Below are 14,374 nucleotides of genomic sequence, written 5' to 3' on the forward strand. Positions count from 1 at the left end.
ATATTCCTTTAAGCAGTGCTTTGGGAAAAGGTCAATCCTAGTTCATTGTATTTCTTTTTGTCAAAGCCAGTCTTTCTGATTTCTTCCAATAATCTTGGTTTCAGGCAATACTGCAAATAGGGCCACAAAATTATTCAATATTTTCCCACAGGCTTTAAGTTTCTCTAAACCTTCAAATTTACAGATTCATTTCACACTATTATGATTTCTTCCTATGTTTTAGGCTTCTTTGCTTCCTATTTTGCCTTTTGCAAAATAAATCATCTCACGTGCTTTGAATTTCTGTAGTATGCTGGATCCTAAGCATCCTTTTATGAATTCAATGTTACATACTTAAAATAGTTTACATTCTTTCAAATGTACTTATACCATTGTAAATTAAAACAATTTCTAATGATTTATTGAAGGAAATAAATGTCATATTTTTGGTCTTTCTAACTCTCCTTTCATACACTACAGAATTTATAAAATCCCCCCATTTAAAAGAAAAAAAGCAATTTTTAATGCACTTAGCCTCACGTTATTTTTTTTATTATTATTCTTTAAGTTCTGGGGTACATGTGCACAACATGCAGGTTTGTTACATAGGTATACACGTGCCATGGTGGTTTGCTGCATCCATCACCCCATCATCTACATTAGGTATTTCTCCAAATGCTATCCCTCCCCTAGTCCCCCAAATCCTGACAGGCCCCAGTGTGTGATGTTCCCCTCCCCGTGTCTATGTATTCTTATTGTTCAACACTCACTTATGAGAACATGTGGTGTTTGGTTTTCTGTTCTTGTGTTAGTTTGCTGAGAATGATGGTTTCCAGCTTCATCTATGTCCCTGCAAAAGACATTAACTCATCCTTTTTTATGGCTACATAGTATTCCATGGTGTATATGTGCCACATTTTCTTTATCCAGTCTATCACTAATGGGCATTTGGGTTGGTTCCAAGTCTTTGCTATTGGGAACAGTGCTGCAATAAACATACATGTGCATGTGTCTTTATAACAGAATGACTTATAATCCTTTGGGTATATACCCAGTAATGGGATTGCTGGGTCAAATGGTATTTCTAGTTCTAGATCCTTGGGGAATCGCCACACTGTCTTCCACAACGGTTGAAATAATTTACACTCCCACCAACAGTGTAAAAGCATTCCTATTTTTCCACATCCTCTCCAGCATCTGTTGTCTCCTGATTTTTTAATGATCACCATTCTAACCTGCTTGAGATGGTATCTCAGTGTGGTTTTGATTTGCATTTCTCTAATGAGCAGTGATGATGAGCTTTTTTTCATATGTTTGTTGGCTGCATAAATGTCTTCTTTTGAGAAGTGTCTGTTCATATAGTTTGCCCACTTTTTTTTCATGGGGTTGTTTTTTTCTTATAAATTTGTTTAAGTTCCTTGTAAATTCTGGATATTAGCTCTTTGTGAGATGGGTAGATTGCAAAAATTTTTTTCCATTCTGTTGGTTCCCAGTTCACTCTAATGATAGGTTCTTTTGCAGAAGTTCTTTAGTTGAATTAGATCCCATTTGTCTATTTTGGCTTTTGTTGCCATTGCTTTTGGTGTTTAGTCATAAAGTCCTTGCACATGACTATGTCCTGAACGGTACTGCCTAGGTTTTCTTCTAGAGTTTTTACAATTTTAGCTCTTAGGTTTAAATCTTTAATTCATCTGGAATTAATTTTTGTATAAGGTGTAAGGAAGGGGTCCAGTTTTAGCTTTCTGCATATGGCTAGCCAGTTTTCCCAACACCATCTATTAAATAGGGAATCCTTTCCCCATTGCTTGTTTTTGTCAGGTTTGTCAAAGATCAGATGGTTGTAGATGTGTGGCATTATTTCTGAGGACTCTGTTCTGTTCCACTGGTCTATGTCTCTGTTTTGGTACCAGTACCATGCTGATTTGATTACTGCAGGCTTGTAGTATAGTTTGAAGTCAGGTAGCGTGATGCCTCCAGCTTTTTTTTTTTTTTTTCTTTCTTTTTCTTAGAATTGTCTTGGCTATTTTTTGGTTCCATATGAAACTTAAGGTGTTTTTTTCCCCAATTCTGTGAAGAAAGTCAATGGTAGCTTGATGGGCATAGCACTGAATCTATAAATTACTTTGGGCAGTATGGCCATTTTCACAATACTGATTCTTCCTAACCAGGAGCATGGAAGGTTTTTCCATCTGTTTGTGTCCTCTCTTATTTCCTTGAGCAGTGGTTTGTAGTTCTCCTTGAAGAGGTTCTTCACACCCCTTGTTAGTTGTATTCCTAGTTATTTTATTCTCTTTGTAACAACTGTGAATGGGAGTTCACTCATGATTTGGCTCTCTGTTTGTCTGTTATTGGTGTAGAAGAATGCTTGTGATTTTTGCACATTGATTTTGTATCATGAGACTTTGCTGAAGTTGCTTATCAGCTTAAGGAGATTTTGGACTGAGATGATGGGGTTTTGTAAATATACAATCATGTCATCTGCAGATAGAGACAATTTGACTTCCTCTTTTCCTAACTGAATATGCTTTATTTCTTTTTCATGCCTGATTGCCCTGGCCAGAACTTGCAATACTATGTTGAATAGCAGTGGTAAAAGAGGGCATCCTTGTCTTGTGCTGGTTTCCAAAGGGAATGCTTGTAGTTTTTGCCCATTCAGTATGATGTTGCCTGTGAGTCTGTCATAAATAGCTCTTACTATTTTGAGATATCATTCATCGATACCTAGTTTATTGAGAGTTTTTAGCATAAAGAGCTGTTGAATTTTGCTGAAGTCCTTCTCTGCATCTATTGAGATAACCATGTGGGCTTTGTCTTCGATAATGGTTATGTGATGGATTACATTTATTGATTTGTGTATGTTGTGCCAGCCTTGCATCCCAGGGATGAAGCCAACGTGATCATGGTGGATAAGCTTTTTGATATGCTGTTGGATTTGGTTTGTATGTATTTTACTGAGAATTTTCGCATCAATGTTGATCATGGATATTGGCCTAAAATTTTCTTTTTCAGATGTGTCTCTGCCAGTTTTTGGTATCAGGATGATGCTGGCCTCATAAAATGAGTTAGGGAGGATTCTCTTTTTCTGTTGTTTAGAGTAGTTTCAGACGAAATGGTACCAGCTCCTCTTTGTACTTCTGGTAGAATTTGGCTGTGAACCTGTCTGGTCTTGAACTTTCTTTGGTTGGCAGGCTATTAATTGCTGCCTCAATTTCAGACCTTGTTATTGGTCTATTCAGAGATTCAACTTCTTCCTATTTTAGTCTTGGGAGGGTGTAAGTGTCCAGGAATGTATCAGTTTCTTCTAGATTTTCTGGTTTATTTGCATAGAGGTGTTTATAGTATTTTCTGATGGTAGTCTGTATTTCTGTGGGATTGGTGGTGATATCCCCTTTATCATTTTTTATTGCATCTATTTGATTCTTCTGTCTTTTCTTCTTTATTAAGTCTGACTAGCAGTCTATCTATGTGGTTAATCTTTTCAAAAAACCAGCTCCTGGATTCATTGATTTTTTTGAAGGGTTTTTCATGACTCATCTCCTTCAGTTCTGCTCTGATCTTAGTTATTTCTTCTCTTTTGCTAGCTTTTGAATTTGTTTGTTCTTACTTCTCTAGTTCTTTTAATTGTGATGTTAAGGTCTCGGTTTTAGATCTTTCCTCCTTTATCTTGCGGGCACTTAGTGCTATACATTTCCCTCTACTCACTACTTTAAATGTGTCCCAGAGATTCTGGTATGTTGTGTTTTCATTCTCATTGATTTCAAAGAATATCTTTATTTCTGCCTTTATTTCACTATTTATCCAGTAGTCATTCAGGAGCAGGTTGTTCAGTTTCCATGTAGTTGTGTGGTTTTGAGTGAGGTTTTTTTGTTTTTTGTTTTGTTTTGTTTTGTTTTTTTGAGATGGAGTTTCGCTCTTGTTGCCCAGGCTGGAGTGCAATGGCACAATCTCAGCTCACTGCAACCTCCACTTCCTGGGTTAAAGCGATTCTCCTGCCTGAGCCTCCCGAGTAGCTGAAATTACAGGCATGTGCCACCACCCCTGGTTAATTTTGTATTTTTTAGCAGGGACCAGGTTTCTCCATGTTGGTCACGTTGTTCTCGAACTCCTGACTTCAGGTGATCCACCCCCCTTGGCCTCCCAAAGTACTGGGATTACAAGTGTGAGCCACCGTGCCTGGCTGAGTGAGTTTTTTAATCCTGAGTTCTAATTTGACTGCACTATGGTCTGAGAGCTGTTTGTTTTTATTTCCATTCTTTTGCATTTGCTGAGGAGTGTTTTACTTCCAATTATATGGCCAATTTTCGAATAAGTGTGATGTGGTGCTGCAAAGAATGTATATTGTGTGGATTTGGGGTGGAAAGTTCTGCATATGTCAATTAGGATTGCTTGATCCAGATCTGAGTTCAAGTCCTCAGTACCTTTGTGAATTTTCTGTCCTGTCGATCTGCCTAATGTGGACAGTGGGGTGTTAACATCTCCCACTATTATTGAGTGGGAGTCTAAGTCTCTTTGCAGGTCTTTAAGAACATGCTTTATGTGTCTGGGTGCTCCTGTATTGGGTGCATATATATTTAGGATAGTTAGTTCTTCTTGTTGCATTAATCCCTTTACTATTATGTAATGCCCTTCTTTGTGTCTTTTGATCTTTGTTGGTTTAAAACCGGTTCTATCAGAGACTAGGATTGCAACCCTTGCTTTTTTTTTTTTTTTTTTTCTTTCCATTTGCTTGGTAAATATTCCTTTATCTCTTTATTTTGAGCCTATGTGTGTCTTTGCACATGAGATGAGTCTCCTGAATACAGCACAGTGATGGGTCTTGACCCTTTATCCAATTTGCCAGTGTATGTCTTTTAATTGGGGCATTTAGCCCATTTACATTTAAGGTTAATATTGTTACGTATAAATGTGATCTTGCCATTATGATGCTAGCTGGTTGTTTTGCCTGTTAGTTGATGCAGTTTCTCCATAGCACTGATGGTCTTTACAATTTGGTATGTTTTTGCAGTGGTTGATACTGGTTGTTTCTTTCCATATTTGGTGCTTCCTTCAGGACCTCTTGTAAGGCAGGCCTGGTGGTGAAAAAATCTCTCAGCAGTTGCTTGTCCATAAAGGATTTTATTTCTCCTTTGCCCATGAAGCTTAGTTTGGCTGGATATAAACTTCTGGGTTGAAAATTCTTTTATTTAAGGGTGTTGAATATTGGTCCCCACTCTCTTCTGGCTAGCAGAGTTTCTGCTGAGAGATCCACTGTTAGTCTGATGGGCTTCCCTTTGTGGGTAACCCAACCTTTCTCTCTGGCTGTCCTTATCATCTTTTTCATTCATTTCAACCCTGGTGAATCTGACAATTATGTGTCTTGGGATTGCTCTTCTCGAGGAATAACTTTGTGATGTTCTCTGTATTTCCTGGGTTTGAATGTTGGCCTGCCTTGCTAGGTTGGGGAAGTTCTCCTGGATAATATCCTGAAGAGTGTTTTCCAACTTGGTTTCATTCTCCCCATCACTTTCAGGTACACCAATCAAATGTAGATTTGGTCTTTTCACATAATCCCATACTTCTTAGAGGCTTTGCGTTCATTTCTTTTCACTCTTTTTTCTCGATTCTTGTCTTCTCACTTTATTTCATTGAGTTGATCTTCAATCTCTGATATCCTTTCTTCTGCTTGATTGATTTGTGTATGCTAATGAAACTTGTGTATGCTTCACAAAGTTCTTGTGCTGTGGTTTTCAGCTCCATCGGGTCATTTATGTTCTTCTCTACATTAGTTATTCTAGTTAGCATTTTGCCTAACCTTTTTTCCAGGTTCTTAGCTTCCTTGCATTGGGTTAGAACATGCTCCTTTAGCTCAGAGAAGTTTGTTATTACCCACTTTCTGAAGCCTGCTTCTGTCAGTTCATCAAACTCATTCTCTGTCCAGTTTTGTTCCCTTGCTGGTGATGAGTTGTGATCCCTTGGAGGAGAAGAGGTGTTCTGGTTTTTGGAATTTTCAGCCTTTTTGCACTGGTTTCTTCCCATCTTTGTGGATTTCCCTACCTTTGGTCTTTAAAGTTGGTAACCTTTGGATGGGGTCTTTGAGTGGGCCTTCTTTCTGTTGATGTTGAAAGTATTTCTTTCTGTTTGTCAGTTTTCCTTTTAACAGTCAGGCCTCTCTGCTGCAGGTCTGCTGGAGTTTGCTGTAGATCCACTCCAGACCCTGCTTGCCTGGGAATCACCAGCAGGGGCTGCAGAACAGCAAAGATTGCTGTCTGTTCCTTTCTCTGGTAGCTTGTCCCAGAAGGGTACCTGCCAGATGCCAGCCAGAGCTCTCCTGTATGAGGTGTCTGTCAGCCCCTGCTGGGAAGTATCTCCTAGTCAGGATAAATGGTGGTCAGGGAGCCACTTGAGGAGGCAGTCTGACCCTTTTCAGAGCTTGAACGCTGTGTTGGGAAATCTACTGCTCTCTTCAGAGCTGTGAGGCAGGGACGTTTAAGCCTGCTGAAGTTGTACCTACCACTGCCCCTTTTCCCAGGTGCTCTTTCCCAGGAAGGTGGGGACTTTATTTATAACTCCTTGGCAGGCTGCTGCCTTTTTTCAGAGATGCCTTGCCCAGCAAGGAGGGAGTCTAGTGACACAGTCTGCCTGCAGAGCCCTTGCTGAGCTGCTGTGGGCTCCGCCCTGTTTGAATTTCCTGGTAAATTTCATCCTTGACTCTTCTCTTTCTCTCACATCTTGTATCTGCTCTGTCACAAAATCCTGTTGGCTCTACCTTCAAAATATCTCTAGAATCTGATCATATCTTACCATTTACATTGCTACCACTTAGACCCAAGTCTCTCCCTTGGATTATGATAGCAAGCCTCAGTCTTCCTATTTTTGTTCTTGTCTCCAATTGGCATATTTTCAACAGCCAGAGTGATTTTGTAAAAAACCTAAGTGAGAGCATGTTACTCCTCTGCTTGAAACACTCCAATGCCTTTCTTCCTCATTCAAAAGAAAAGCCAAAGTTCTTTCTATAAACTTTCCGAGCCCAACAAGGTAGGGCATCATCCCTTACTATTTTTCCCCTGACTCATTCCATTCCAGTGACATTAACCTTCTTGCTGTCCTTTGAACATTCCAAGCATGTCCCTACCTCAGGGCTTTGTACTTGCTGTTTTCTTTATGTGGGACTTCTTCCTCTAGATATTTACATAACAAACTTCCTTATCTTCTTCAGGTATTTATTCAGATGTCGTTTTGTAGAGAAGCCTTTTCTAGCTATCCTACCTAAAATATTAATTCACCTCCCATTCCTAACATTTTATATCTCCCTTTTTCTGTTTTGTGTTTTCTTAGCATTTATCTCCATATATATATAAATTATATAATAGGTAGGCATATGTGTGTTTATAGTTGTGGTGGCTAGTCTCCAAGGTGACCTCCAGCAAGTTTAACCTCTTGGTATTCAAGCTTCCTCCCATATTGAATAGAGAATACCTGCATAGCCAAGAGGAGAGTTTAGAAAAGATTGCATGTGACTCCAAAGCTAGGTCATAAAAGACATTGTGGCTTTTGCCTTGCTCTCTCTTAGGCCACTTATTCTAAAGAAAGGGAGCTGTCACATTGTGCAAACACTCAGGAAGCTCTATGGAGAGGTCCCCATACAGAGGAAATGAAGCCTCCTACCAGTGTCAGCATCTAGTCATCCATGTGAGTGAGTCACCTCGAAAGTAGATCCTCCAGGCCTGGTGCACTGTCTCATGCCTGTAATCCCAACACTTTGGGAGGTAGAGGTGGGTGGACCAACTGAGGTCAGGAGTTTGAGATCAGCTTTGCCAACATGGTGAAACCCTGTCTGTACTAATAATATAAAAATTAGCTGGATGTGGTGGCACAGGCCTGGAATCCCAGCTACTCGGGAGGCTGAAGCAAAAGAATCACTTGAACCCGGGAGGCGGAAGTTGCAATGAGCCAAGATTGTGCCATTGCACTCTCTAGCCTGGGCAACAAGAGCAAAACTCCATCTTCAAAAAAAAAAAAAAGAAAAAAAAAAAAGAAAGAAAGTAGATCCTCCAGTACTAGTCAAGCCTTCAGATGACTATAGTCCTAGTCACAGTGTCTTGACTGCAATCTCCTAGCAAACCCTGAGCTATATCCCAGGTAAGCTGCTCCCAAATTCCTAACACAAAAATTTGGAAAGAAAAAACACTGCAAATTAAACCATGACTTACAATGAATTTGAAAGTCATCTCGCTTTGAAAGCTGTGGGGACAAAGGACATTTTTGAATTGATGAAACATGACAATGAAGAGTATTGTTGTGATTATTGTTGTGTTCTTCATATAATCTCCATGAAAGCAGAAATTTTTGTTGGTTCTGTTCACTGCTATAGACCTAATGCCTAGAAAAGGGCCCAGCATATGAGAGAAAATTAATAGTTGCTAGATGAATAAATAAAAATTAAGTTACACAAGGCATATTATTTATATGTGGTAGAGCTGGGATTCAAAGCCAGGTCTTTGATTCTAACGCTTATGCTCTTTTCATTGCCTTTTCTTCAGGACATAGTCTAATCTCAAGATCCTCATCTTATTTTTGTTCAATTTTCCTCTTTTACTAAAAAGACAGATCTGACTGGGCAAAGTGGCTCATGCATGTAAACCCAGCACTTTGGGAGGCTGAGGCAGGCAGATCATCTGAGGTTGGTTGGGAGTTCAAGACCAGCCTAATCAATGTGGAGAAATCCTGTCTCTACTAAAAATACAAAATAGGTGTGGCGGCATATTCCTGCAATCCCAGCTACTTGGGAGGCTGCGGCAAGAGAATCACTTGAACCTGGGAGGTGGAGGTTGCAGTGAGCTGAGATCATGCCATTGGACTCCAGCCTGGGTAACAAGAATGAAACTCTATCTCAAAAACAAACAAACAAACAAACAAAAACCCTTGAAAATTATGGTTCTAATTCTCATTTATATTACAATTTTTTTTTTCAAAGAGAGTCTTGCTCCATTGCCCAGGCTGGAGTGCAGTGGCATGATCTCAGTTCACTGCAACTTCTGCTTCCTGGGTTCAAGTGATTCCCCTGCCTTGGTCTCCCAAGTAGCTGGGATTATAGGTACCGGCCACCAGGCTTGGCTAATTTTTTTTTTTTTTCAATAGAGATGGGGTTTCAACAGGCTGATTTCGAACTTCTGACCTCAAGTGATCTGCCTACCTCGGCCTCCCAAAGTGCTGGGGTAACAGGCATGAGCCATCATATCCAGCCTATATTACAATTTCTAAATCAGTTCTAAATATAAGGCATTCTATGTAAACACCAGTGTTTATAAGTAGTCCCTTAAACTAAAAGAAAACCCTAAATTTGATTAGTTCTTTGCATGCACTTTCATTTAAAAGGTTCTCACGTATGATCATCATGATAACGTTTGAGAAGCTCAGAAAGCTATTTCTCCATATTACAGACCAGAAAATTCAGAGTCCAAGAAGTTCAAGAATTCTTTTAAGGTTACATAGGTAGTAGGGGTCAAGCCAGAATTTTTCTAAATCCTAGTCCAATTCTCCACACTAATCTAGACAGTTGTTGCCAAAGTCTGTACTGACCTGTGGTAATTAAGTCAAGTGCAGCAGGAACTCCGATGAGTCTTGGGAGAAGCTGGGTTCCTCTTGCACCAGGCACAAGTCCCAGTGTAACTTCTGGTAAGCCAACTTGAGCCTATCAAAGATTGAAGGCATAAAGGCCATTAGAATGAGATGATATATTTAGAGTCAAGGCAAGCATTTCTCTGGATTTCCTATATTCTCAGAAACATTGTTTCATTGAATTCAGCAAGATTTCTACAGGACAAATTAGTGCACATCCTTTTCTCTAATTAACAGCATAAACAGAGCTGTGCTGTCCCTAAGTCTTCATACACATTTATTCTCTGACTCTGTTATGACCTGTCTCAGCCAACAAAAATAATATTCTCCAGAAACAACTTTCTGGAGTCCTGCAAGAATTAGGAACCACAGGAAAGTGAAAAGATAACCTACACGATGGGAGAGAATACTTACAAATTATATATGTGATATAGGATTTCTATCTAGAATATATAAAGAACTTTTACAAATCAATAATAAAAGACAAGTAACCAGTTAAAAATGGGCAAAAGATCTGGACTGACATTTCTCCAAAGAAAAGATACAAATGGCCAGTAAGTACTTGAAAGTTGCTCAGTATCATTAGCCATCAGAGGAATACAAATAAAAACCACAAGATATCACTTTATACCCACTAAGACAGCCATTTAAAAAAAGACACATAATAACAGGTGTTGGAGAGAATATGGAGAACACAGAATTCTCAGACATTGCTGGTGGGAATATAAAACAGAGCAGACACTTTGGAAAACAATTTGGCAGTTCCTTAAATGTTAAATGTAGAGTTATCATATGACCCATCAAATCCATTCCTGAGTATATCCCCAAGAGAAATGAAAACATATGCCCACGAAAATCTTGTATACAAATTTTCATGGCATCGTGGTTCATAAAAGCCAAAAAAGTAGAAGTAACCCAAATGTCCATCAATGATTAGTGGAAAAATGAAAGGTGGTACATCCATACAATGGAACATTATGCAGAAATATAAATAAAGAACTGATTCATGCTACAACTTGGATAAACCTTGAAAACATGCTGAACAAAAAAAGCCAGTCACAAAATACCACATATTGTATGATTTCATTTATATGAAATATCCAGAATAGGCAAATCTATACAGACAGAAAGTAGATTAGCAGCTGCTTAGGATAGCAGGAGAAGGTGATGGAGGGTTACTGCTAAAGGATACCTGGTTTCTTTTTGGGGTGATAAAATGTTCTAAAATCTCCTGTGATAATGGTTGCACAACTCTGAGAATATACTCATATACCATTGAATTGCACACTTTAAGTGAATGAATTGTATGGTGTATAATTATGTCTCGGTAAGATTTTTTTTAAAAATCAGACAGTAATCTCAGTCCAGACAAGAAGGTGAGCTTGAGTCCTTTATTACATTGCCTTTCTTGGCCATTCCATTTAAAACTGGCTAGGAGTCTGTTAGCCATTTACAGGTAGAAGGGTGAGAGGAGGATACTTAAATGCAGGCTGCCATTTGGAACTGTGATTCCAGCAGTTCCAAAATATCTCACATATCTGAGGCCTCTCTTACGCAAGGTTTTCCTAAAAGTCAATCACCGTTCTTTCTACCACTGTCCATCTCTACACCTTGACTTACTGCTAGTAACTCAGATCTGTACTCAGGGTACGGGTTATGGTAAGAAGGACACAGAAAAGGATTACTTAGGACATATATGGGTATTTATTTATAAGCATTTATAAAAATTAAAACACCATTGGGAAATGATTAAATAAATTCTGGCATAGCTATATGATCAAATATTATGTAGCCAACTATAATGGTATTTTTAAAGAATATTTACCAGAAGATTAACATGATTTATGCTCAGAAGCCACGGAGGCCAGAAGGCATGAAATGACATAAGCAAAGTGCCAAAAGAAAACAACTGTCAGTCAAGAATTCTATATCCAGCAAAACTATCCTTTGAAAATGAAGGTAAAATTAACACATTGGCAGATAAAGAAAAACTGATTTTGTTGTTAGTACATTTAGCCTATAAGAAATACTTCAGGCTGCTAAGGAAAAGACATCAGGTAGTAACTTGAATTCACATGAAGAAATAAAGAACCCTGACAAAGAGTAACTACAGAGGTAAATATAAAAGACAGGAATAATGTATTTTTCATTTGCGATTCCTCTTTTTCCTATGTGATTTAGGACCACTATGTAAAGCAATAATGATAAATCTATGTTAAGGGGTACATAATGTATAAAGATATAAATTGTGACAATAATAGCATAAAGGGGCAAGTAATGAAGGCTACAGAGGAGAGATTTTTTAATATATTATTAGAATTCAGTTGGTATTAATCTGACCTAGACTGTCATAAATTAAGATGTTAATTGTAATCACCAAATTAACCACCACTAAGAAAATAACTAAAAATATATATAGTAAAAGAAACAACAAGAAAGTTAAAAGCGTACGCTTTTCCATTTAACACAAATGAAAGCAGCAATAAAGGAATTGAACAACAACAACAACAACACACACACACACACACACACACACACACACAAACTAAAAAGCGGCCGGGCACGGTGGCTCAAGCCTGTAATCCCAGCACTTTGGGAGGCCGAGACGGGTGGGTCACGAGGTCAAGAGATCAAGACCATCCTGGTCAATGTGGTGAAACCCCGTCTCTACTAAAAATACAAAAAATTAGCTGGGCATGGTGGCGCATGCCTGTAATCCCAGCCACTCAGGAGGCTGAGGCAGGAGAATTGCCTGAACCCAGGAGGCGGAGGTTGCGGTGAGCTGAGATCGCGCCATTGCACTCCAGCCTGGGTAACAAGAGCGAAACTCTGTCTCAAAAAAAAACAAAACAAAAACAAAAACTAAAAAGCATAAAACACAAATAGCAAAATGGCAGAAGTATGTTCTTCCTTATCAGTAATTACATTAAATATAAGTATATTAAGTTCTCTAATTAAAAGACAGAGATTGGCAGAATAAAGAATATTTAACAATGGGTTAAATATTATAGTATAAAATTAGAGTATAAACTCAATACAATAAAAGCCCAAATGTTGTGTGTGTGTGTTGTGTATGTGTGTGTTTGAGACGGAGTCTCTCTCTGTTGCCCAGGCTGGAGTGCAGGGGCATGATCTCAGCTCACTGCAATCTCTGCCTCCCGGGTTCAAGTGATTCTTCTGCCTCAGCCTCCAAAGTAGCTGGGACTTACAGGTACACCCCACCATGCCCAGCTAATTTTTGTATTTTTTTTTTTTTTAGAGATGTGGTTTCACCATATTGGCCAGGGTGGTCTCAAACTCCTGACCTCATGATCTGCCCACCTTAGCCTCCCAAAATGCTGGGATTACAGGCATGAGCCACCGAGCCCGGCCTGTAGTTTTTTTTAAAAGAAGGTTTTCAAAGGAAATGGAAACTGTAATTTAAAAATTACATACAAAACAGACTAGAATGAAATAGAATATTAATAGTGATTATTTCTGAACTGTGAGTCTATGATGATTTTAGTTTACATCTGCATATTTTCTTATGTTTTCTAGTTTAATAGAACGATATTACTTTTATTAGAAAAACATATTAATTACAAAAATACTACCATTATACATACACAGTGGTATCACAGACCTCATCTGACATGTCTAACAGCCTAAATTAAACCTATTTCCAGAAATAAACATATTTACTAGTTTTGTGCTATTTTCCAATAGAAATTTGTCTTCTTAGGTACTGATAATTATAAGGGACCATGAAACAGAAATCAAATAAGTATTTAAATGTATACTTCGAAGTGACAGCCAACATATTTAATCCCTCATACTGCATGAGCACTGCATCAGTGAAAGCTGATACGGGTCATAGTACTGGAGAAGAGTCCTGGGGCTGTCTGTTGACTCGGGAGTTCCCCTTTCACTGGTGGATCATAGAGGCCCTAGGGCTAAGGTGAAGGGAAGCAAGGAGACAGAAGGCTCAGAGTAGCAGGTGTTTACTAATGAGAATGGAAGTACAGTATTTTAACATAGCAATTAGTACCACTGTATTGGTACATAACAGCTGAAGTGGTTAACCAGTAAGCTAACCATTCAAAATTATCACCTCTGGGCCAGGTGCAATGGCTCATGCCTGTAATCCCAGCACTTTGGGAAGCTGAGGAGGGTGGTCACCTGAGGTCAGGAGTTTGAGACCAGCCTGGCCAACATGGTGAAACCCCATCTGTACTAAAAATACAAAAGTTAGCCGGGCATGGTAGCATGCCTATAGTCCCAGCTTCTAAGGAGGATGAGGCAGGAGAATCACTTGAACTTGGGAGGTGGAGGTTGTAGTAAGCTGAGATCATACCACTGCATTCCAGCCTGGGAGACAGAGCGAGACTCTGTCTCAAAAATAAAAATAATAAATAAATAAATAAATAAATAAATAATAAAAATAAATAAATAAATAAATAAAATAAATAAAAAATAAATAGAATAAATAAATAAAATAAATAATAAAATAAAATAAATAAATAAAAATAATAATAAATAATAAATAAATAAAATAAAAGTCACCTCTGATACTTATAACTACATTTAGAGTTTGTCCTAAAGAAAAGCCCCACACACCAGCCACCATATAGAGCCTTGGTTGTTACCTCTGCATGGGCAATCCTATAGTGACAGCCCAGGGCCAGCTCTAGTCCTCCTCCTAAAGCCATCCCTTGGATTGCTGCCACCACGGGCTTCACATTTCTCTGTATTTCATCTACTACACTTCCCAGTGATAAGCCAAGGGTCCTAGGAGCACTGAAGCCATGAATATCAGCAC

At 38.7% G+C, this 14,374-nt stretch overlaps 1 protein-coding gene across 1 annotated transcript in view; it reads right to left on the reverse strand.

Annotated features, from left to right (window-relative positions):
• The window catches only part of EHHADH (enoyl-CoA hydratase and 3-hydroxyacyl CoA dehydrogenase), a 63,721-nt gene that overhangs the window by 33,584 nt on the left and 15,763 nt on the right, over window positions 1–14,374 (reverse strand). Inside the window, exons 3-4 of the mRNA XM_010337668.3 lie at window positions 14,202–14,374; window positions 9,538–9,649 (exon numbers count right to left, since the gene is read on the reverse strand). Coding sequence (XP_010335970.3) covers window positions 9,538–9,649; window positions 14,202–14,374 — 285 coding nt within the window. The remainder of the gene's footprint in view (window positions 1–9,537; window positions 9,650–14,201) is intronic.

Source organism: Saimiri boliviensis, chromosome 8 (assembly GCF_048565385.1).
Source record: "Saimiri boliviensis isolate mSaiBol1 chromosome 8, mSaiBol1.pri, whole genome shotgun sequence".
Classification (NCBI taxonomy): domain Eukaryota; kingdom Metazoa; phylum Chordata; class Mammalia; order Primates; family Cebidae; genus Saimiri; species Saimiri boliviensis.